Here is a 25,671-nt window from a genome sequence, read left to right on the forward strand (position 1 = left end):
CTCTTCCTCTCTGCAGTGTTCCTCTTGGTTGTGGGTTTTTGACTGGCTCACTGGCTTGCTAATAGGATAAACACAGTTACATACACACACATTCATCAGCGAGGTTTGAGTTCAAATGCTGGCAGTTTGTTAGCTAATGGCCATCATCCATTTTAGCTCCCAGTGCCTCTTTGTCTTCCTTCCCAATCAATAAGAGAAGACAATATTACACCATTAATTACTGCAAAGGCTTCAAAAGTCTCACCGACGCACATCCAAAGAAACACCTTTACACCAAAACACACACACACATTAAAGTCCACATAAAACCTCCACTGACCAAGGCCAGTATTGATTTCTCTGGGAGAGCGTTCTCCAGCTATATTAATGTGCTTTTATATGAGAGCATGCAGCATAGTCTGGATGTCAGTGTTCATTACTGAGGCAAGGGGAATAAGTCCTCCACCTCACCCTGCACTAAGCCACATCAGACTCTGCCTTTGAATCAAACTAACCTACTGGTCGTCACTGCAAACAACATTTGAAGAAAGAAAAACTGTAACTGCAGCGATGCTCTTTTTAAATTTACTTCTAAGAAGTTCAGTCATGTAATGTCTGTATGAACCTCGGTGTTCATTTGAACATGTAATGGATCCAAGATTAATCCTTGAGGCATTTCTAGATGATTTACTGAGCGAAAGATGTAAATTATTTTTCCTCTATTAAACATACACACACAAAAAAAAAACATTTAATAAGCAAGTCCAAAATCAAATGTTCACAATAATAACACCATTTTGGCTTTGACATCAGGTCAGCTGCACATGGTTCAGTTTAAACTCACTGGTGCTTTTGTAGGCAACACAAAACTCTCCATAAATATAAAAAAAAAAGCTTACAGAAATCTGCAAGAAAGATTTTCATTGATCGTCTTAAAAAGCAAGTTAGAAAACTCTGTTATGATACTTCTGTTCCAAATCTTGATGTGGGTGCCAGAATCTTAAGATTATACATATGAAAGCAAATCACTGTCTATAAAAATGGACCTTGAGCCTAGGAAATTGTTGATATGAGTTCACGTATATCAAAGAGTGCCTGTGGCATTAGGCTGAACCAACCAGCTTCTTTCACAGCGTGGTGTAGGTGCTGCTTGGGTGTTTTTGGGTGTGGGTGGTGGTGCTGACAACAGCAAGAAAACAGGACTTCTTCAGAATTCTCCATCCTGCCCTTTCCTCCAGGGTGCATTTGGTGTTTCCTCTAAGAGGCTTTCAGCTTATGACATCTCTCTTCTCTCTCTCTCCTCTATCTCATCCCCCTTTCATCCTCCACAGACGGCTGGTATTAACACTACAGATAAGGAGCTAGAGGTTCTCTTCTTGACCAATGTGTCTTTTGAGGATGCGGGCGAGTACACTTGTCTCGCAGGGAACTCTATCGGCTATTCTTACCACTCTGCTTGGCTGACGGTGCTTCCAGGTATATCCTTCACTCTGTGGGTCCATTTCTCCCACCTGTGTCACCTGAAATGTTAGAAACTCCATGAAACTATAACTGCTACTGTACTTGAAAAAAAAAAACATCTTCTGTTTTGCTCTGCAGCACAATATTTAACATCAATTTTCAAACCTAATTATCATAGATTGCTACTTGTAAGCGCATATTTTAAGTACGCTGAAGCTGCGTCATCACCCCTTTAATTGAACGAACTGAACGTGCAATCCATCCTTCGCTGAAAGGCGCTTTTTAATCAGAGCAGATCGTCTGTTCAGATGTCTCAAGGCTATGAGGCAATTTAACGACATTTCAGCGTTTGGTGTTCAAGACAATAATTACCTCCCTGAGGAAAAGCGTATCACAGGTGCAATTACCTGCTGCAGGATAAAACTACAAGATGATCACACCGCGGGTTGCTGCCTCGACCCGCAGTGTGAAGGCAAAGTTTCAGTGAGAAACGACCAGTTTCTGATCTGTTTCTCTTTTGATTTATGGCTATTACTTCACAGAAAACGCTCCCTAAAAATCCATTTGGTTTGCTACTGAAAAAAAAATACTGTGCGGCTTCTGTGTGAAATTTGACTTACTTTCCATATTTTTGAACACCCACCCCCCCCCCCCGCCGCTTCCTCCTACAGCAGTGAGCCCAGAGAAGGAAGACTACTACGCCGACATCCTCATCTACGTGACGGGCTGCGTGCTCTTCATCCTCGCCGTGGTCATCGTCGTCCTCTGCCGCATGAGGATGACCACGCAGAAGACTCTACCCACGCCTCCAGTGCAAAAGCTGTCAAAGTTCCCCCTCAAGAGACAGGTAACAGAAAGTAGATACAAGATTTGCATAACACTTTCCCAAAACTTTCCCTCTGCTTGTCTGTTTAATACAGCTTAATAACGCAGGTCACAGTAAGAAAAGAAGAGTGTGTAGTGTCTGTCGTTTGAAGTTTGAAAGCAGAATTGCACACAGGAGTAACAGACCCAAGTATAAATTGGATGAAGGAGGTTACTATAAGTCTGCCTGTCATGGATTTCTCCCTGCCCCACTGTTTTAATGGTGCTGTGTTGACGATGGAAGGCAGCACTCCGGTGACATGTGTTCACATTTATCTTGGAGCAGATTCAGTTCGGGGATATTTATGCCCTCCTGTGACTGTCAGTGTTAGTTTTAGATTTCACTCTGAGTGTATCACACACTCTCTCCTCAACTGTTTGCACAGAAACATCGAGTGGAGCAGCTGCACTGCCACAGCTTGCAGCGTGAAGAACTCTTCATGTCATCGCGTCCCGTTGTGGGGCTGACTTCAGGACGAGCCTTGACTTCAAGACTAGGCTCAGATAGATCAAGATCAGGCTAACTGTGCTCACTGAAATTAACGCAAGTGTTGAGGGTTGAAGGAATAATTTCATATTTTGTAAAGTCTGGTTATGCACACTCCACTCAAGAGTTGAGTGAGCGGATTGATTGTCTCTTTATGTAAACATGAAGCTAGACATAAACATAGACTAATACAGGATTGTAAGACCAATATTTGGTGATTCAAAAATCAGATATACAGTACCAGTCAAAAGTTTGGACACACTCACCCACCAACTTCCATCTGAAACAAGCTTTTTTTTTTACCTTTGTTTGCCTCCTTTTTAAGCCAGCTTTCTTCTGATTGGCTGCACTTCATAAAGAGGAGGTTTAAGGATAAGGATAAAGGATAGCCACGCTGAATGACATCATACAGAGCCAAGAGCAAAACAAGACTGTCAGAAACAGATTGTTTAGAGCAGTCACACTAATCCCTGTGAGCCTCTGGTTCACTTTTTTAGGTTTCTTACAGTAATTATAATCCAGGCAGGGATGTGCATCCTGGCATTTCTCTCTGGATGCACAGATTGTCTGAATCTCTAACATGTAGACGAGTTTGTCATTGCCTCTCCGGCCCCACCCTGCTGGACTCCCCCTGTGTGCAGGACATGGCCACTGTGTGTGCGTTCTGTGCAAATTCCAGCCTTCCAACATCATAATTAAAGGGTTGTACCGCTCAAAATGGAAACGATGCATTTTTAGAAAAGAAAATATTATTTGAAAGCCATAATGCAGATCTTGGAAAACAAAAACACATTTTTAAAACCACAATAAGGTTTCAACTGTAAAGGTTGTAATATAGTGTTACATAAAGAAGTATTGTTAGGTTTTATATATATATATATATATATATATATATATAAGTAGAAACCTCATCTTTTGAAGCATCTTCTAATTGTTGTAGCCTCTAAATTATTTCTATTTCTGCTGCTCTCATATAAATGGGCTTATAAGGTAGTGCAGGGAAAGTTCTTATTGCATTTTTTTTATAATCTTTGCTTCGTTTTTGTAAGGCTAATCTCCCTGTTCTCTCCTTTCTTTTTCATAACTCTGAGTAAATCTCCTGTAAACCTCTTGGCATGTTCTATCAGATATTACTTTTCATGCCTCTGAAATTGTGGTCAGGGCTCTTTTTCTCATTTTCCTCCAGTCAAGAAGTCTGGTAAGTGGACATGTTTGTTTCTGGACCCCACCTGAAGGGTCTGAGCTGGCAGACTCTGACATAAACAGATCTATCAAAAAGCAGGCCGGAACCATCAGTTTTCCCCCCAAGCAGTCAGATAAATGGTGGGAGGATGCCAAGCCCAAGGGCTCAGCGGAATGACCGCCGATCTAGAAATGGAGCTTGTTGATGGATAGAGATGCCCATCCCGCCTCGCCACTCACTCGCCCACCTCTGCATCCTCCTTCATTCATCTTTGTTACCTCCTGCTTCCTCCTGTGCGCAGCCACAGGCCCGCTGTTTGTAAAAGTCACTGACACATTTTTTTAGAGAAACTGAGCTGCTGAAAGAGGTCCAACATTGGTGTGGTGGGCTCTGTGTTAAGTCGCTAAATGTTGTTTTTTTTTTATTTTTATTAAACTTCAAGTTAACTGGTGGCTGCTTCGAATTTGACTGGTTTTTAAGTGTTTCTGTCAGTTTTTGTGAGTGCAGTTTTTCTACAGAAAATGTCTCAAGATTTTCAGTATCTTAAAAGGAAGAATTTCTTTTGAATATATTTTATGTTGCAGTTGCCGATTCATTGTCCTAACCTTGGACATCAAAAACATTAAGACTCTGAATAATTAATAAAGCGAGAAGTTTGTCTGACTATGATTTTAGTTTCTGTAGGGTGGGAGACGGGCTCTATCTAGGCTCTATGAAAAAAGGAGAACTGAAAAAGGAATCAAACTGAGAAACTCCCTTTACAAAACAAAGCTTATTTTTAGTTTAAAAATATTTGGTCAAAGGTCACGGTTACGCTTTTTTTTCTCCTTCTGTCTCTTTATTTGAACACCAATCGTCAAACTCTTTTCAGAGACTATAACAGTTTGTTTTTTGCACCCAAGCAGGTGTCCTTGGATTCCAACTCCTCCATGAACTCAAACACACCACTGGTCAGGATCGCCCGCCTGTCGTCCAGCGATGGGCCGATGCTCGCTAATGTCTCCGAGCTGGAGCTGCCGTCCGACCCCAAATGGGAGTTTCCTCGGACACGGTAAGAAAAAAAAAGACTGCCGCCAAACAGCATGCAGCATATCAGGACTGCCAGACTTAGTTTTTAATCCAGCAGAGAGAAAAAAAGATTCAGCACTGAGCTCCAAGTCTAAAATTTGGACCTTTGTTTCAGGCTAACTCTGGGAAAGCCTCTGGGAGAGGGCTGCTTCGGCCAGGTGGTTATGGCTGAGGCTGTTGGCATCGACAAAGAGAAGCCCAACAAGTCACTCACTGTTGCTGTGAAAATGCTGAAAGGTGAGTAAAACATGACCTTGAGAGTGGCAGCAGTGCTCCTGTGCTTTGTGTTAGTTAATTGCTTTAATTTGTATTTGTTCTTCAAACCAGTCTTTAAATATGAAGCACCAATCAGTTACAAATGCTCCACTGCACCACTGTTCTGAGCTGGCTGTATTCTCTGTCACTTATCTCAGATGATGCTACAGATAAAGATTTATCAGACCTGGTATCAGAAATGGAGATGATGAAGATGATTGGAAAACACAAAAACATCATCAACCTGCTCGGAGCCTGCACGCAGGACGGTGAGCCCAGAGTGCAGCAACCAGATGACTAACACAGGACTTAACCTCCTCCTGAACGTCACTTTGTTCTCTGTGTCGCATGCAGGTCCTCTGTACGTCCTGGTGGAATATGCCTCCAAAGGCAACCTGAGGGAGTACCTGCGTGCACGGCGGCCACCGGGCATGGACTACTCCTTCGACACATGCAAAATCCCGGATGAGCAGCTCACATTCAAAGACCTTGTGTCCTGTGCCTACCAGGTTGCCCGAGGCATGGAGTATCTTGCTTCACAGAAGGTCAGCCACATTGCTTCACTTTAACTCTGTGGTATTAAAGGAGGATGCTTTGGCCTGTACTTACAGTGCCTTGCGAAAGTATTCGGCCCCCTTGAACTTTTGAACTTTTTGCCACATTTCAGGCTTCAAACATAAAGATATAAAATTTTTATTTTTTGTGAAGAATCAACAACAACTGGGACACAATCGTGAAGTGGAATGAAATTTATTGGATGTGTCAAACTTTTTTAACAAATAAAAAACTGAAAAGTGGGGCGTGCAATATTATTCGGCCCCCTTGCATTAATACTTTGTAGCGCCACATTTTGCTGCAATTACAGCTGCAAGTCGCTTGGGGTATGTCTCTATCAGTTTTGCACATCGAGAGACTGAAATTCTTGCCCATTCTTCCTTGCAAAACAGCTCGAGCTTAGTGAGGTTGGATGGAGAGCGTTTGTGAACAGCAGTCTTCAGCTCTTTCCACAGATTCTCGATTGGATTCAGGTCTGGACTTTGACTTGGCCGTTCCAACACCTGGATACGTTTATTTGTAAACCATTCCATTGTAGATTTGGCTTCATGTTTTGAATCATTGTCTTGTTGGAAGATAAATCTCCATCCCAATCTCAGGTCTCCTGCAGACTCCAACAGGTTTTCTTCCAGAATGGTCCAGTATTTGGCCCCATCCATCTTCCCATCAATTTTGACCATCTTCCCTGTCCCTGCAGGCCCAAACCATGATGCTGCCACCACCATGTTTGACAGTGGGGATGGTGTGTTCAGGGTGATGAGCTGTGTTGCTTTTATGCCAAACATATCGTTTTCCATCGTGGCCAAACAGTTCGATTTTGGTTTCATCTGACCAGAGCACCTTCTTCCACATGTTTGTCTCCCAGGTGGCTTGTGGCAAACTTTAAACGAGACTTTTTATGGATATCTTTGAGAAATGGCTTTTTTCTTGCCACTCTTCCATAAAGGCCAGATTTGTGCAGTGTAAAACTGATTGTTGTCCTATGGACAGACTCTCCCACCTCAGCTGTAGATCTCTGCAGTTCATCCAGAGTGATCATGGGCCTCTTGGCTGCATCTCTGATCAGTCTTCTCCTTGTTTGAGATGAAAGTTTAGAGGGACGGCCGGGTCTTGGTAGATTTGCAGTGGTCTGATACTCCTTCCATTTCAATATGATTGCTTGCACAGTGCTCCTTGAGATGTTTAAAGCTTGGGAAATCTTTTTGTATCCAAATCCAGCTTTGAACTTCTCCACAACAGTATCTCGGACCTGCCTGGTGTGTTCCTTCCTGCGCTTTGAACAGAACCCTGAGAATATCACAGAGCAGGTGCATTTATACGGAGACTTGATTACCCACAGGTGGATTCTATTTATCATCATCAGTCATTTGGGACAACATTGGATCATTCAGAGATCCTCACTGAACTTCTGGAGTGAGTTTGCTGCACTGAAAGTAAAGGGGCCAAATAATATCGCACGCCCCACTTTTCAGTTTTTTATTTGTTAAAAAAGTTTGACAGATCCAATAAATTCCATTCCACTTCACGATTGTGTCCCACTTGTTGATTCTTCACAAAAAATTAAAATTTTATATCTTTATGTTTGAAGCCTGAAATGTGGCAAAAGGTTGAAAAGTTCAAGGGGGCTGAATACTTTTGCAAGGCACTGTACCTTTGTAAACAGGAATGAATTTCATTTTTTTAGATGGCGAACAAGGCCAACAATTTTTCAGTTAAATGGAGCAGCCTTTTGAAATCATGTCCATTATTAATTTAGTGGTTGCAATATTGGAAGATGTTAAAGATAATTAAAAATCATGAATAAAAGTAAGTTTAAATCAAATTTAAGTGTTTAAACTTTGGCTGAGCTTGTGCACGTTGTAGACTAAGCACTAAGCAAAACTTGTCTCCCTACGTCTGTGTTTCAATACATTTGCATGTGTGTGCGAGTGCAGTGCTCTGAGTTTTTGATGTGCTTGTACTTCTTCCCTCAGTGCATCCACAGAGACTTGGCAGCCAGAAACGTCCTTGTGACGGAGGACAACGTTATGAAGATCGCCGACTTCGGCCTTGCCAGAGACGTGCACAATATAGACTACTACAAAAAGACCACAAACGTGAGTCTCAGTCCATCATTGTTCTCTCCCAAGAACATTTTATGTGTTTGAAGCTGCGTGAGGGGACAGTATTGAATACGGCAGCAGAGCGTTCCATACAGCTGAAAGCCTTTTCTTTCAGTGTCACGGTCAGGGCACAGAATGAAAGTAGGACTGAACAGATTGAGCAAAATTAAAAGTGCATATTCAAAAAAACAAAAGGAAACATGACAAACTACTGCCATAAGGTTAATATGAATGCGTTTTTGATTTTAGCCATTGTGACAAATGAAGCTCCAAAACGGTCGTCAGATTTCTGTTCCCTCACATGAAGCTAGCTCGGGTTCGAGCTGTGGTGGCAGTGCGACAAAGCTGAACTTTGTGCGTTTGGGTGAATGTTTGGTTGTCTGCTCCGTACAGAATGGTTCTGCTGACCGAAGCGGTTCTGTCGTACCTCTTTTGTTTCAGGGTCGTCTGCCCGTGAAATGGATGGCTCCAGAGGCTCTCTTCGACCGGGTCTACACGCACCAGAGCGATGTGTGAGTTTGCACAAACTAACCATCACATGCCAAGTGCCCACTCATGTGGAGCCACTGTGCACCGGCGGAATCTGGGTGTTGAAATATCGTGACCGGGCGTGTTAGCGTCAAGCAGCCAAATTTGCGTGTGTGAATATGGAATCACAGCGTTCCCTTTCCAAATGTCTCCCGCTCACCGTCGACCGCGTTCAGTTAATAATCCCGAGCTTCTTGTGTATTAACAACTGCACATGCCTCACTGCATTTTTCCTTAATCTCTCTACACAACATCAGAGAGAGATGGGAACACAACAGAGCCTCAAAATCTTAGTGTTGTTTTATCAGTGAAAATCCAACCTGCCCCAGAGCAGGAGATAAGAGGGTCAGTGGATTTATCACAAGGTGTTCCCTCAGGGCATTTTCCCCACAGCCGTTCAAAGGAATCTGGGCAGCAGAGAGAGCTGCACCTTTTTACAACCTCTGATTGTTTCCGTGTCGGCTGCGATCAAGAAAAGAAAGGCAGTCACAGAGTCAATCTGTCTTGCAGTAGCTGTAACACCACCCCCCACCCCCAAGAATGGCTTCTCACCCCTCAGCCCCATCGGCTACAGCCAGACGCCATGTCCCCAGCACAGCCATCCAAGCCAAACACAGGCCCCTGTCAACACTGGCCCGCCGTGTGATTACACTAGACTGGGAACAGGCTGAGGGGAGAATCAGGCTTCTCTGTTATTTCAGCAGGTCTGGATTACACAGTCAATCCTCCCGCCAAACCTCCTCCTCCTCCTCCTTTTATACAGTAGTCACTCTGAAGCCAGTTTACTCTCGCACACCCTGGGGGGACTTTGACTTTTGACTCGTGATTTTTTTTTTTTTTTTTTTTTTTTTAGAGGAAATATGGTGGGAAATGCTTAAAACACAATAGAACAAATCAGTCACAATCAAACAATAAAAAGCAGCTGATGCGTAACATAAATGTTGCATGCAGTACGTCAGATAATTGACATCTCAGTTTGTGCAGTCAGATTCACGCCCGCTGCACCTTCGTCATTAACATCACCAATTCTCTTTTGAGTTATTTAGTGCAGATAGAGGCTCAGCCTGTACTACGGGCGCTGCCAATGTCACGGAGGTGAGGATTTTATTCCGGGCAGCTTCAGAGGTGTCAGCCTGTAAAAGCTGCAGAGAAGAAATCTCACTGCACCTTCGCAGTGACGCACTAACCCATTAAAAGTGGGGAAGGTGTCGGCCAAAACCAGCTGGGTTATAAAACCAGGCATGATTAAGACTAAAGCTTTTGGCGTTGACACATTTGCAGAAAGAACTTTACAGGGAGAGAAGCCTACCAGTAACTAAATCAACTAATTAAAGTCCAGTAGAACAATAAATGTAATGCTGGTAGGCTTTGGGCAAACATATTCACATATAGATGCCACATTGGTGGCTTCTTTTCATTTAAACATTAGTCATGTATATCTATATCTATGTAAGTACCATATTGGACATAGTAATATTAGTGAAAAGATCTATAACAAACTCTGTCTTCTTATATGGCAACACTGATATATACTGCTCAAAAAAAATGAATGGAACACTTTTTAATCAGGGTTCAGCATCAAGTCAGTGAAACCTCTGGGATTTTGAGCTGGTCGGTAGAGGGGGTTGTTAATCAGTTTCAGTTCACTAGTTCTGCATTTGGCTAAGGTCAGAGTCACTACTGGTAGCATGAGGTGATACCTGGACCCTACAGAGGTTGCACAGGTAGTCCAACACCTCCAGGATGGCACATCAATGCGTGCTATTTCCAGAAGGTTTGCTGTGTCTCCCAGCATAGTCTCAAGAGCCTGGAGGAGATTCCAGGAGACAGTTACTCTAGGACAGCAGGACAGGGACGAAGAAGGTCCTTAACCCATCAGCCGTACCGATATCTGCTCCTTTGTGGGAGGAGGAACAGCATGAACACTGCTACACAATGACCTCCAGCAGGACAGTGGTGTGAAAGTCTCTGACCAGACAATCAAACAGACTTTATGAGGGTGAGCTGATGTCCTCTACTGTGCACTGTGTTCACTAACCAACACTGTGGAGCCTGATTGGCATCTGCCATTGAATACCTGAATTGGCAGGTCCACCACTGGTGCCCTGTGCTTTTCACAGATGAGAGCAGGCTCACCCTGAGCTCATGTGAGAGATGTGTCTGGAGAACATTATGCTGCCTGTAGCATCAGCATGGCTAGTTTGGTTGTGATGGTCTGGGGAGGCATATCCGTGGAGGGATGCACAGACCTCTACAGGCTAGGCAACGGCACCCTGACTGCCATTAGGTTTACAATCCTTGGACCCACTGTCAGACCCTACGCTGGTGCAGTGGGTCCTGGGTTCCTCCTGGTGCACGTCAATGCCCGGCCTCATGTGGAGAGAGTTTGCAGGCAGTTCCTGGAGGATGAAGGAATTGATACCATTGACTGGCCTCCACACTAGCCTGACCCAAATCCAATAGAACACCTCTGGGACATTATGTTTCAGTCCATCTGACACCACCAGGTTGCACCTCAGACTATCTCCCTTCTTGAGATCTGATGTGTTTTAAGTACTGTGTATTTCATAACACCCTTCATTTTCTTCATTTTACTTATGCAGCTGATTATACGAGTGGCTGACTTTTATTAAAGCATCTTCTTCTGTAAGAATAAAAGATCAGATGGTGTCTTGATTGGTGTCATGTGCGAATATTGCTTATTAAAACGTCTACAGGACTGAAATCACAGATGGATGCCATTCCTCAGAGTCTATTATTAGCTGCAGAAACAGATGATGTTGTTTTTCCATATAAGTCACGAAGGGAGTCAGTGCTGAATACAAAAACAGCAAGAAGCAATACTTGAACAACAAATAAAACCAATAAAGTTGTGGTTGACTTTTGATTAACTCTCGTCTCCAAACTCCTAGCACATACGGTTCTGCCAGATTGTCAGTAACAGGTTTGGTTTGACTGGTGAACAGAAAATCCAAGCAAATAACAAGTTCCTCACTAACATAGTAGTATGGCTTAGGTAAGACAGTGATGCACCCACAAAGAGACTCTTTTTGACTTTTTTGATACTAAAGCAGTATTGTTTGTCTTTTAATCTGTATGTATACTTTCAGTGGCCTTTCAGTGCCCAACAGGACTGAATACTGAACATAGATATCACTGCAGCTATCATCGAACCAACCCACCAAATGCAGAATTATTTTTGCCTCCAAGAAACCAATATTTTTCATTCCTCCCCAATATGATTATCCCTCTCTCACAATCTCACAGAGTCAGACACCAGTGATGCTTTCATTGACATTCTGAGACAGTCAGCTCCTGTTGATGCAGGTGCCAAAATGAAGCATTTACATCTTCATTGCCTTCTTCTGCTGTTAGCCACCTAATAGCTTGTGAATATTCATCCCAAGCGTCTATCAATAAATATAAACAGCCTCAGTCTGTGGCTCTTTTTTTTTCTTCTACTTTCTTCTGATTCGAGCCGTCCTGTTCTGACCCTGAACACCTGATTTGTTGACCTCTTTGAATATTGACGTCTCTTTTTTTCACCACACTCCTCCCTCAGACTTCCGTCTCTCTCTCTCACTCTCACACATGCACCATATTCGGATTTAGGCCCAGCCGGCTCACCCAGTGTAGCGGCTGTTTTTCCCCCTCTGGATCAAAGCGTGGATAATTAGATTAGACCTACTGGGAGCTGCAATAGGAGGAGGGGTCTCATTCTGATTCACTGGACGAATAGCCAAACAATAGTACACTGAGTTAATAGACTGCCCATTATATGATTACTGTCCCTCATTTTTTTAGACATTAAGGAATAATGTGGGGGTTCATTCGAACTGCTGCCACAGAGAGAGAAAGAAAGAGAGATGATGGCTTGGTTTAGAGGTACAAGAGAACCTGGATTTGATGGCAGCTGCGCTTTAACGGTAGATACTGTATAATAAGGTTTCCCATTTATCTTTGCTGCCCACTTCAGGTCAGGCCCTGTTGGTATTTTGGAGATATCATTATCTGCATCCAAAGTTAGTAGCTGCTTATCTGTCACAAGATTTTTATCCACACTTCTTTTTTCTGAGCCATCAAAACAACAAATGGACGATTACATCTCTTTCTTTTGTTTACTTGTCTTATTTCTTGCCTGAGGCAGGAGATGTTGATTTTTTTTTTTTTACAGATATTGACCTGCTGTCTGAAACAATGAGAATTTCAAATAGATTTTTTAAAATTGAGTGCAGTTAACATTAGTCAAGATCAATTTTTCCCTCAAACAGATCGATCGGTGGAAGGAAAGCATCAGTGTGAACTATGACTGCTTTTAGAGCACGGGTTCTTTATGACCTCTAATTTGTATTCCTTGTGTTCTTGTTCCTCTGTTCAGGTGGTCTTATGGGGTATTGCTGTGGGAGATCTTCACCTTGGGAGGCTCGCCGTATCCAGGAATCCCAGTGGAAGAACTCTTTAAACTGCTGAAGGAGGGACATCGGATGGACAAACCTGCCAACTGCACACATGAACTGTAGGTGTCTCTATGCGAGTTTTATCCCCTTTGTTTGCAGTGGCTGGACAGTTCAAATGCACCTACCCAAGATATATATATATATATATATATATATATATATATATATATATATATATATATATATATATATATATATATATATATATATATATATAAACTGTTACAATAATGGATGCTTATATTAAATAATAAAGTTTCCAACAATTAGGTCAGCATATGTGCAAGAACCCTAACCCTCTAAAACTCCTGTAAATGCTGCATTTGAGACACTTTTTTCTACTTTTGGCTCGTTATGAGCTCATTAAGGCCCCATATTCCTAATACGGACCTATAAGGGAACCAAATAGCTTGTCTCTGCTGAAGGCTGCACCGAGGCCTGATGTGGCCTGGAAATGAGCATAATAGGCCGCTTTTAAGACTTTTTGTGCTTTATGTCCAGTGTGGTTACAAACCAGTGGAAACGGTCCATCTAAGATTGGTGAATGTACTCAATGAGATGCAGAGTGACTAAAACCTTGATGTTGGGATTTCAGGTACATGATCATGAGGGAGTGCTGGCATGCTGTGCCATCGCAGAGGCCGACCTTCAGGCAGCTGGTAGAAGATCATGACCGGATTTTATCAATGACCTCCACAGATGTGAGTCTCCCTGCACAGCTGCAGTTCGCAGATAGCACGGAAGCACCAGAAATAATGACAGATGAACTGGCCGTGTAGCTTATTGCTTTATTAAGTCTCACCTAACCATAAAAACATTCTTAAAGAGTCACAATGAGAGATTCTTCAGATGTTAGGGTGTATTTTACAGCTGCATGTGATTGAAGTTTTAAAAAGTAGTGCAGAGGCAAAGAAAGCTCAGAAGGGGTCTGCTCTTTACATATGCCTAAACAATGTGAATTAACATTCACAAGAACTACATGGGTAATATAGGAAATACAGACACCTAAGACACAATTACAAAACTATTATAAAGTCTTATTTCAAGCACATCCTGAAGACCTGGAATGATTTACTGAACACTCTTTTTTCCAATCATCTGACCACCAAAAATGAAAAGGTTTGACTGTGACACCAGAGTCTAACCTTTGACCTCTCCTCTGACAGGAGTACCTGGACCTGTCGGTGCCCTTCGAGCAGTACTCTCCCACCTGTCAGGACTCCAACAGCACCTGCTCCTCAGGGGACGACTCTGTGTTCGCCCACGACCCGCTGCCTGACGAGCCCTGTCTTCCCAAACAGCTTCCCAGTAACGGGGTGATTAGGACATAAAACCTGTGCTGGAGGAGGTCGGACATTAACCTCTTCTCACAGTTTGTGACAAAATATCACCTCTCGCTGACTCAAGCACCTCAAGATATGGAAAAAAAAAACTCAGCATGCAATACTTCCACAGCGCTTCAGCTCTTTGACTCGTCTTAAACTCTCGGACAAAACTCTCTTCCGCGTTTCTTTTCCCCCTCATCCCCAAGAACCTCTTTGAACATTGAAGGATTATTTCTTGCTGTTGAACCATGTTTGTGTTCTTCTTTTCAGAAATGAAATTATATTTTTGTACTCGGGCCAGTCTTTTGTTACGGACAATCTGTGGGGTGAAACCATTCCGTGCCTACTGGGATTAAACCTCCTGAGACTGAATGAGAAAGGATTTAAGAGGAGGAAATGAAGGGCATTGATGAGTCACTTGTTGGCAATCCAGTAGGTGGGGGTCCTCCGATTTTGTTTTTTAATTTAGTTTTTTTTTTTTTAACTACACGGAGCGATCTGAAAGAAAATCTATGAACAAGATACCAGCAAAGCCAGAATGAACTCGACGATGGGACTTGTTCTTGAGAAGAATGACTAGAAGATGTTCAGCAACAGAGAGGATTACGTGAGCGTTTCCTCGTGAATGTGTACGCCATCATCGCATTTTAGCATCCCGAAAAAAAAAAAAAAAAAAAATGTTGTGATAATCATGGAACAAATTCTTCATCAAATATGAGGCAAAGCTTCAGGGCCATTCAGTAATAAGAACAGTGAGGTTATGAGGGATTTTTTTTTTTTTTTATGTCTCTACAAAGTGATTTATTGTAAATATATAAATGCAAATATGTATCATATTGCTGTCCACAGCTTAAAAGATGAAAAGTTACTTTTTTTTTTTTTTTTTAAAGATATTGTTTTAGGATTGGAAACATTCAATCTAGAAGACACTGTCATGAACGTGTAAAACACTTAATCAGAAAAGGTTTATTTGAATAATTAACGTGTATATTTGTAAAGATATTTATAGACTTAACATGTGGTTCTTAAGTTTGAAAGGTCTAGTTTAGGATTTTTAGTACTGTACACAAATATTTTTATTTCGACTTTTTTTTTTTTTTTTTTTTATCTTATTTACGAGCAGAACTGCGACGTTATTTTCATTACTGTCAGACTCCTCTGGGTTCTGATCCATCTTTTTATTGGTTTGTTTACAGTTTAGAATGTATGACACAAAGACGATTTTTCTGTTTTCTTTTCTTTTTGAGAGCGAGTGCGATTCGACTGCCAGAGGAGGATTCACGAGCCGAAGCCTCCTGCTGAGGAGAGCCAGATGTTTCCGATGAGTTCAAGTTCTGGTTTGAAAAGTTAACGTTTGCAATATCAAAGCAACGAGTAACTCTTGCTGGGCAAGGAAAAAGCAGAGATATGTACCAGAGAGACCTTTTAGTACTTAAACACATATTGAACACCAACAACAACAACTAGCTGTGAATCATGAGAAGCCTTCAGAAAGCCTCCTATATGAACAGTTTTACTCTTCAGGCCAAGACATTTCTTAAATTCTTAAGACTTCTTAACCTTGAGATTTACTAAACTACAGCTCCCAGCATGCCTTCCAGCATGAATTAAAGCATTCTGAGAATATGCCAGAGAAATGTTGCTTTAGACTTTGAATTCAATTAGACGTCACAAAATATCCCCTGTCCCTTCTTAAGGTGGACCTATTATGCTCTTTTCCAGCTCCATATTTGTATTCTTGGACTCTGCTCTAGTAGCTTTGCATGAGTTACGGTGCAAAACGACCTTTTTTTTTTTTCTTTTCTTTAAATCTATTCTCAGCTGTGGTGCAGCCCATCAGTTCATCCTCTGTCTGAAACAGGTTCTAAGGCAACCCTGCCTTTTAAGCCATCTTGATTCTGATTGGCTGTCTCTTACAGTCAGAAGGTTTACGCAGCAGGCAGGTCGGGCTTCTGTGCTCATTATTTGAAACTCTGACCTCATTCAATATGAGCGTCCACCATTATAACAATATATATATATGAGACAGTAAAAGGAAAAGCATGCTGTAAGAGGTCCTGTTTAACCCTCTGATGTCTAAATCATCATCACTGATGACCCTAACTCCTAATTTTGGTTTTTATTAAATTGTTCTGTCTCTGTCTTGGCGGTACAGTAATATGGTGCCTCACAGCAAGACGATCCCTGGTTTGAATCCACCAGCTGGCTGTGGAGTTTGCATATCTCCTTGTGCCTCCGTGGCTTCTTCACACAGCCTGGTGGGAAAAAATAGCAGTAGGCTATGATTGTGAGTGTGAATGGTTGTCTGTCTCTCTCTGTTAGCCCTGCGATAGACTGGCAACCTGTCCGGGGTGTACCCTACCTCTCACCCTGTGACAGCTGGCGTAGGTGCCAGCAATCCTGAATTGGACAAATGGAAAAAAGATGGATGGATTAATTATTCTTCCAAGTCTTGGCAATCAGGGATCAAAGAAACTAAGTTATAACTGACACACATCAAAGCTTATTCCCATTTTTTTCCAAAAATGTCAGTTTTGCCTTTCTTTATGTAAAGTGTTATGGTTAAGGTTAGCAACTTCAGAGGGTTAGAACTGGACTTGGTCCATAGTCTAGAAAAAAGCACCTACTTAAAAGACCCAGTAACTCAGACTGCATCACCTGCAACAGGTGACGTTTCAGAAGGTTTTAAAATAGTTATGGAGGGATTTTGTCTTTCTCTTAAACATGCTTCTGAAGGCTTCGGTCACTTAATTCTTAAAGGTCACAGGGTCAGTGCTAACAAGCTGCGTCCAGTCTTGAAACACTGAGCGCTTGTGTACACATTCATGGGTGAAAACATCAGCTTGAAGGCAGAATTTAAAGCTGTATGTCTTTTTTTTTTTTTTGTGTGTGCTCGAGTGTTACAAAAGGCACTCTGCCCAGACGCTTGAGATTTTATCGCTGCTCTGTAGTATTAATACTGAAATGAAGGCATGCTGTGTGACTCACTGATCACACAGCAAAAAAAGAAACTATATATACAGTATCTATATAAATGTATAAATATTGGTTTGTTAAATGAGACTCTGAAGTCTGTGGTGGGTCCTCCTTCAATTTCCATTTGTTGAGAAAAGTGCCAAATTAGTCTTAAAAGTCTATTTTATCGAGTTCTTCAGATCTCTGAACCAAATACTGCACTGTTGAATGTAGGCGGGCAGAGGTTACATGTGCAGGGAAGGATCATGGGATTGCCAAATGGATATCTCCATTTATTTTATTTTTTAAATTTTTTTCAATGCAGTCATCTATCTAGCTGACCCCCAAAAAGCATAAGGGTTGAAATGTTTACAGAGTCTGTTTTCAGGAAAGTCACAAAAGGGAAAGCGATGTTCAAGTGGCATTGAAGGGTTCAGAAACACAATTTACTCGCTGCTAAATGGAAAAGGTGGGGACGCGCTGCTCTGCAGTGGTCTTATTTCAGCGTGTGAACGGACTTTAAATGCATTGTTACCCCCCCCAAACCCCCCAGTATTTGGAGTGCTTCAAAGTGTGAGAAATCATATTTTAATCTGTTGCCACACTGGTAGATATTTATGTTACTAGCAGCAGACGATGGTATTTTTCACCTGTTTATATGCCGAAACAAGGCCTTTGTAAAGTGAGCGGTCGCACAAGGTTGTAGTTATTTCTGTTTTCACTACAGTTTTTTGGCCCAAAGCTGTAAAGTGCCTGGAAATAATTTAGGAGATGGATTCATTTTGATCACATTTTGAATGTATAATTGAGAAAAAGAAAAAGTTCACATTCAAAGCGGGCGACTATTAGCCTGATTTTTTTGTTGATGTTGTTGTTTTCTTTCCCAGGTGAACAAAACAAACAAAAAGGCACTTGAGTAAATGTTGGATGGATCTAATGAAACAGATGGTGTTTTGTTTTATTTATTCTTCCATGCTGGGTAAAAGCTTTCCCTATGGTGAGAGTATTTTTATTCATATTTCAGCTTTTCAGTGTTGTTATTCATTAAAGAGCCAGAAGATGATGATGATGATGATAATGTAGAGTAGTAAGATACTGATGCTCCCCATCAGGATTTGCTCCTGGCATAGTTTATCTGTTATTTTATTTTATTTAGATGCCATCCCTGTTTTTTTTTTATCTTTTGTTTTTGTTTTTCTGTGTCCTTGTCAAGCTTTTTACTCTGACACTGATGCCCTCTGTCTCTCTATTTGATCACTTTTAAAAATTTATGTGTTGTTTTTAACACGTGTCCTGCTTTTGGCAGCAAATTTAAGGACCTGTCGAGGAAAAAAGAGCCCGTTTCCAAATGGAAGCTAATTAACATAACTTGCTTGCAGTAGCGCTGTAAGCAAGCGGTGGATTTGGATTCATGAGAGTTCAGCAACCCAGCAAAAATCAAAATATGTCATTGTTTTTTTCTTCTATAAATAAATAATAGAATCTGAATATGGCTTAATGAGTTTTAGTGGAGATGTGTCCTTGTTATAATGCTATTTATTTACAGAAGTAAAAACAAACTATCAGGATCTGCCCTGAAATCATGGCACACGTTAAAAGCAGCACATAAATTTGAGTGAAATTGAATCAGCCCCACAGCCTCAGCAGGGAGAGACTGTTACTGTATTTACAGCCACGCATTGACCTTTAAACCTTTGCAGTCACCTCTCAGATTTATATATTTATTCTCCGTTTTGATCACTCGCGATGATCAGGATTGAGACCGGGAGGAAAGGGGTGTAATCTCAAACATGCGTCTTTCCTTCCCCGTGTCTCACAGCTACGCCCGAGTCTTCTTGCATATTTGAATTTTGTTTTTGTTTTTTTGTTGTCAGTTGTCAAACAGCTCTGCTCTATTTGTCACCCCGTTTTCATTTTATCACATAGTTCTAACCTTGCGATGAGTTAGTCCAGCATGATTTATAGTTTGAAACATGCTTTCATGTTGCTGACGTATACACAACTGGAGCTTTGTGGAGTTGTTGGAGCTATTTTGTTAGGATCTTAGGGGGAATTTTCTTTTCATGCATTTCTTTTATTTTCGTCATGATTCTTTTTTTTCTTTCTTTTTTTTTTGCTTTGTTTTGTTTTTGCAACAATACTGAGGAAAAAAATCAAGCTGTCCTCCAATCCCACATAATTTATTTATTATGTGATTTTTTATTTTTATTTTTTTGTTTTATTTTATTTATTTATTTTTTTTGGGGGGGGGGGGTGTTTTTGTTTGTAATTCATAGCCTGTTTTGTTGCAGCGTACCTGTTTTGATCACGGTGAATCCTCTGTAACATTCCACCACAACACCCCCTCTGGGCAAACATCTCCCACTGGGAGGAAAAAAAAAAAAAACAACTTTCCACAACTCTCTCTTTATGTCTCTCTCTCAGTTTCTCTCTCTCTCTCTCTGTCTGTCTCTGTGCCTGACAAACTATGCTGTCGAGAGAGGTTTTCAATAAACATGTTATAATAGCGTTTGCTGTCAGCGGTGTGTCTGTCGCTAAGAGTATGAATTTGCAAAACAAACAGTTCTCGTGGCAAAAACGAGTCAAACAAAAACCCAGACAGATTTTATGATTCATGGTAGAAGTTTAGAAGTGTGTGTCGATGAAATGGACCTAAAATACCACAAAGTACACATTTCAGCATGTTTGTTTGCCTGCTGTCTCGGGCTGTTTTGTCTGAATATTGTCAGTACAGATGCAGATTTTCGGACCTGTTTTCATTCTACGCAAACTTACATAGCTGTGGGTTAAAATGAACATCAACCAGCTCAGTGGTAACAGCCCTGCTGACCGCTCTGTGCCCATTTTTCATCCCCTTAATGTGGGAAGAGGTGATGGGAAAGAGTCCACAACTTGTGACTTACAAGCGCTCAAGTGGGACAAAATGGTATCTGCCAGTCTTCTTGTTGGGACTGCGTCTCCATGATCCCTGCTTTCTTAAGTGAAAAAAAATCAAATAAAACAAGTGGTTCCAGGTACAGCAAACCCCGCCCCCAGCAGGTGTTTTAGCTGATTTTATTGTTTGTCTCACAAACATGTCACTCTCCAAACATTGAATCACCGTGATAACACAGAGGTCCTGTTGTCTAAAAAGTTGACGTAAAATAACTTTCTTTTTATAGTCATTTTCATTTCTTGTAAAAGTTTTATCTCTTATAATGAGAAAATACGCACGGGTGGGCGAAAACATAGAGTCCGAAAGTTGTGTCATATGGGATACGATCCTCATATGCGGATCGTATCCCAATCAAATGTCACATGTCCATGGACAACAGTGATATGCTTCTTACTGAGTCTTTTGTTAGCTGATAAATGGCCAAAAATATCAGTTAAATGGAGTTTTTCAAGTTAAATTTAAGTAGCCTGCAAATCCAGAATCTGGATCAGATCCCGATGGTGTTCGGTTTGGCTCTGCTTCTTGGCCCTCCACAACTGTGTCCTGAATATCAGATGATTCCGATAGGTTTTGAAGGAAATATGATTTATTTTTTAACATTTTTACATTTACATCTTTTTCTGGTTTCTTTTTTTAATTTTTTTTTTTAACCTTGACCCAACTAGGGCAAACATTTAATGAGGTGATCAAGGGGTCACTGGCCATCTTTTGTGCAAATTTGGTATAAATCAGACTGGTAGTTTTGCTGTAATATTGTTAACAAATAAACAGACAAACACCAAAAAGAAAAACATGTTATTTATTTAATAATATTAATTGGTTACCGTAAAGAAGCAAACTCACCGAGCACTTTGTTACATACACGTTGCTAGTACCAGGTTGAGTCATGGCATAGATTTAACAGGGTGCTGGAAACATTCCAGAGATTTTGGTCCACGTTGACGTGATGGCGTTGCTGCAGATTTGTTATGTTATGAATCTCCTGTTCCACCACCACATCCCAAAGCTGGACTGAGATCTGACGGAGTACAATGACCTGACTGTTGTGTCCAAGACACCAGTCTGAGATGATCTGAGCTTTGTGACAAGGTGAGTCATAAAAGGAAGGACACGGTCAGCAACAATGCTCAGGTAGGCTGTGGCGTTTAAACGATGCCAAGTTGGGGCCCAATGTGTGCCAAGAAAATATCCCCTACACCATTACACCAGCAGCAACAGCCTGAACTGTTGGCAGAATACATGTTGTCATGTTGTTGAAGCCAAATTCTGACAAATCCAAATGTTGCTGCAGAAATGGAGACTCATCAGACAAAGCAACATTTTTCCAGTCTTCTATTGTCCAATTTTGTTGAGCCTGTGTGAATTGCAGCCTCAGTTTCTTCTTGTTAGCTGACAGGAGTGGCGCCCAGTGTGGTCTTCTGCTGCTGTAGCCCATCCGCTTCAAGGTTCAATGTGTTGTACATTAAGAGACGCTCTTCTGCAAACTTCAGTTGTAACAATGGCTATTTGAGTTACTGCTACCTTTCTATCAGCTCAAAGCATCAACAAGGCCTCTGGCATCAACAAGCCATTTTCCCTCAGAACTGATGCTCAGTTTGAACTTCAGTAGGTCATCTTGACCATATCTACATACCTAAATGAACTGAGTTGCTGCCATGTGATTGGCCAATTAGATGTTTCTGTTAAAAGAGCTGTTGAACAGGTGTAGTTAATAAAGAGATTAGTGAATGTATATTCTAACAAAGTGTAATCTGTGATTGTTTAAGTACAGAGATGGACATGTAAGGGTTAAACAGTACCCTAGCGCTATAAAACAGTATATATTACCTTCAAGAATACAGAAAAAATACAGGAAAAGTTTACAGCAGGTAAAATTTAAGAAATCACAGGTTCCATCCTTTCCTGAAACTGTGTGTCTGCACAAAATGTAATTTGCGTCCATCCAGCACTCATTGAGATATTTCACAGTGAGCCAAACCAGTGAACTAACCAACCACTGACAATATTTATGGTTTCTTGGTTTGTGGACTTGATAAGGTAGCCATGCCCTAAAGCAGTCTCTGCTTTAAAAGGTTATTTCACTCTAAATGGAAGCATAATTTACAAAATAAGAATCGTGCTATTTTTTAATGTGACTTGAAATTAGTAACTGAGATCGTGAAAACGTTATGAAGATATTTTAAAGGTTTAACTATCAAGGAAGCACTTGGGTAAATTTTGTCAGATTTCTGCACAGATACTTGTTTCTGCATGCAGAGGAGTCACTTTCCATATTAGAAGGAATCCAGGTTTATTGCACTTCAGCATTAAATATATGCAGCATGTAGGGCCAACCCTTCAAGCCATGTCACTAGCATGGCTAAAAATAAACTAAGCTCATGGGTCCATCAACTAACTACTTTATCTGCAATCTTTTGCATGACCTAAACACGGTTCTTCACTCAAATAAAAAAGTAACTTCTAATAACTGTTGTTACTGGTTGGTATTGTTTCCTTATAGGTGATGTCCTCAGGAAAGAGTGGACTCTGTGGGCTGTTGTTGCCTCATTTAAAGGTTGCTGAAGAGAAATAATAGACCAAGTATTTACAGCAGTCTGTATAAAGAGGCTCTTTGGCTACGTAGAGAGAAGGATTATGGGAATTCAACCAATGCAGAGGCTACAGAGATGCACTTGCATTGTCCAATGGCAATGATGCTGTGTGTAGGTCAAATGCTGATTGGTTAACAAGCCTGGCTGGCCAAAATAGAAAAGGGTACCAAGGATGCCAAGCAAAGACTTACTGTGGCCATGTTTACTTTGTGGTTCCAGTTAACTTTATTATAAAATATATATATGTGTGTGTGTGTGTGTGTGTGTGTGTGTGTGTGTGTGTGTGTGTGTGTGTGTGTGTGTGTGTGTGTGTGTGTGTGTGTGTGTGTGTGTGTGTGTGTGTTATTATGGCATGGTATGTGTACAGCATGCAGAAAAAGAAACTAAACAAGCTCCAAGTTTGAATAACACCTTTAAACTTTTAACAGGAAATGCAGGGAGTAGATTTCTGCCTCCAGTTCCCATTGATGCTGCCACATAGTGAATAAATTAGCCTCTCATAGCATCTTAACTGCTCTTTAATCACTTAAAGTCTTTGCCCCTCTGTCTTTGTTTGCCGAGCATGGTTCCACGCCCTCCCTCGCCGCCTCACTGGCTGCAGCTCAGTAAATGGCTGGTAGGAGGGGAAGGAGTGGGCAAGCAGACCGGGGAAGATTTTTTTCGAGGGGCACTGAAGCCACAGCCAGGGTGGGAGGGCAAAGCTGGACAGTGACAGAGGGAGAGAGAGGGGTCTATGTATTCAGGCTTTTGGCCCTCAGCCCGTCTCAAGTGCGTCCTGAGGGGAACATCCTGCCCCTCGTTGGAACTTCCTCAGCCTGCTGAAGTGGTCCATTCATGGAGGTCTTGTGAGGGGGGCTTGTTTTTGCTGCTAAATGGATGTTTCTGTTTCAGAGGTGTTTGTGCTACTGGACGCTTTCCACTCCACGCCACCCCCCAGAAACATGCATGCACACACACACACACTCACACCCTCTACCCCCACTTTTCTCCTCCTCCTCCTGTTGACTTCCTATTTCCCCTTTTTCTCCTTCTCCTTTTCCCTTCTGTTTCTCCTCCCCACTCTCTGCTAACTACACTCTCAGCTGCAGTTCATCAAACTCACACTCCCTCTTCAGGCTCCTGTTAGACCTTTAATCCACCTCTCAGCAGAGGAGGAGCTGGAGACGAGGAGGGGTAGTTGCAAAGCAGATATGAAGGGATGGATACCAAAAGAAATTGGGGGATATTTTTTTGTAAAACTCTAAAGGAGAAGTGGTGAGTGTTATAATCAACCAGCTACACATCTGTATCTTTTCAACAATGTAACCAGTGCACATTTTTTTCAAATGTAAAATAATGTAAAACAGTTACTTCATGAAATGCTGCATTAAAGAACTCCATCTGTGGGCTTTTAAGTTTCTTTCCAATTTGTGCATCATTTATATTATGTTCCCTGAGACTGTTTCATGTCTGAGGCTGCCATCCACTAATGCTACAGTCACATTAGGGAAAACAGTGGTTCTAGACAACTACATGATCAAATTGTTGCAACTAGGTGCAACAAACTTGCCGTCTTGTCTTTAAAATGGCTGCTTCGAAAATGGGACCTGTGATCATTGGCAGTCAGCTGCCATCTTCAAACCAACTTCAGTGAATCAAGATAGATATAAAACAGCAACAAGACTGAGTCAGTCTGCTCTCACTCTGCTGTTAGTTCGCAACTGAATAGGGTCAAGCTGGCAATTACAAATAATCTATCTGTGATAATATCGCGATGAATTGCAAAAATTACAAATCTGTTGCTTTATACACATACAGAAATTCACATTAACTACTTCATATTCAGAGTCCTGCCAGAGCCTCACAGACCTAAAACAATAATTCAGAAATTCCTCCACAAATAATGACGTAACCCTAATAACAATAACTGTTGCTGTCTGATGGTGATTTAACTGTGAAATTGCTTAGGCACTTGGCAGCCTTGCTTGTATACATATGATTGTAACTAGAATACAACCAGTTGGCAACCAGTCACTTGTTGCAATTAGATGTGTCACAGACTGACTGCAATGTGTTGGCAGCCTTCTCTATTTATAAATTAGATGACAGTTACTTATAAACTTTTACTAACCTTTGCAATCAGTTTGAATTGGCCATTATTTTTTTAAGACAGGTTGCCTCCCACCAGGCAGCTGCATAGAGGTTGAGAGTATTTTTGTGACTACTTTCAGATGTCAACCTTGATACTGAGTGGCAATCTGTATATCAGCCTCTGGAAATTTGCAACATAAGCCTTTGAAATGTACCTGAAGGCCATTGGTAATTAAATCACTCAGCCAGAGGACATGTTTTATGTGGGTTTGTTATTTCAAGAGAGGCAGAAAGTCACCCAAACCTCAGAGCAACCTACTGTGGTGAAAACCCTTTGTGTTTTCAAAGTAACTTTTGACCTTTTACCACCAAATTCTAATCAGTTTATCCTTAGGTTCAAGTGAAGGTTTCTGTTGGATATAATGAAATTCCCTCCAGTTGTGCAGCAGATACAGTCTTCACAAGAATGGCTCCATCAGCCACGGCATCAGGAGATGATGGACACTTGAAAGGAACATGATGTACTCATAGATTTCCACATTATAGTTAGTGTAGCATGAGCACGAGAAAACATGAGGTCTAATAGTCAGCCCTGCAGACTATTAGACTATTCTGCAAACACTTGTTTCTCTGGCATCACATGAAACCAGTTTCACAATGATCGATTCCAGATGCCAAAAATGTTTAAAGTTTACGTTGTCAAAAATGTCAATACAATCGTCCTTTCAGCAACTACAGTATTCATGTGGCAGACCTTTGTAGTGCATGTAGCTGTTCATTTAGGTACTCTGGGTTGTCCATGAGCCCTCACAAAGATTGCTAATCTGAAGTTAAACCTGCCACCTTGAAGGATTAA

The 25,671-nt window shown here is 41.4% G+C and overlaps 1 protein-coding gene across 3 annotated transcripts in view; it reads left to right on the top strand.

Annotated features, from left to right (window-relative positions):
• fgfr3 (fibroblast growth factor receptor 3) overlaps positions 1 to 15,323 on the top strand; it is a 77,062-nt gene extending 61,739 nt beyond the window's left edge. Inside the window, exons 9-19 of one of the 3 annotated variants that reach the window (XM_030718662.1) lie at positions 1,311 to 1,455; positions 2,112 to 2,287; positions 4,877 to 5,025; positions 5,158 to 5,279; positions 5,456 to 5,566; positions 5,652 to 5,842; positions 7,826 to 7,948; positions 8,396 to 8,466; positions 12,861 to 12,998; positions 13,535 to 13,640; positions 14,106 to 15,323. In XM_030718662.1, coding sequence (XP_030574522.1) covers positions 1,311 to 1,455; positions 2,112 to 2,287; positions 4,877 to 5,025; positions 5,158 to 5,279; positions 5,456 to 5,566; positions 5,652 to 5,842; positions 7,826 to 7,948; positions 8,396 to 8,466; positions 12,861 to 12,998; positions 13,535 to 13,640; positions 14,106 to 14,270 — 1,497 coding nt within the window. In that variant the 3' untranslated portion in view covers positions 14,271 to 15,323. The remainder of the gene's footprint in view (positions 1 to 1,310; positions 1,456 to 2,111; positions 2,288 to 4,876; positions 5,026 to 5,157; positions 5,280 to 5,455; positions 5,567 to 5,651; positions 5,843 to 7,825; positions 7,949 to 8,395; positions 8,467 to 12,860; positions 12,999 to 13,534; positions 13,641 to 14,105) is intronic. The other 2 variants (XM_030718663.1, XM_030718664.1) reach the window with 2 other exon arrangements.
• The last annotated feature ends 10,348 nt before the right edge of the window (positions 15,324 to 25,671 follow it).

The sequence above is a fragment of the Archocentrus centrarchus genome, chromosome 22, assembly GCF_007364275.1.
Source record: "Archocentrus centrarchus isolate MPI-CPG fArcCen1 chromosome 22, fArcCen1, whole genome shotgun sequence".
Lineage (NCBI taxonomy): Eukaryota > Metazoa > Chordata > Actinopteri > Cichliformes > Cichlidae > Archocentrus > Archocentrus centrarchus.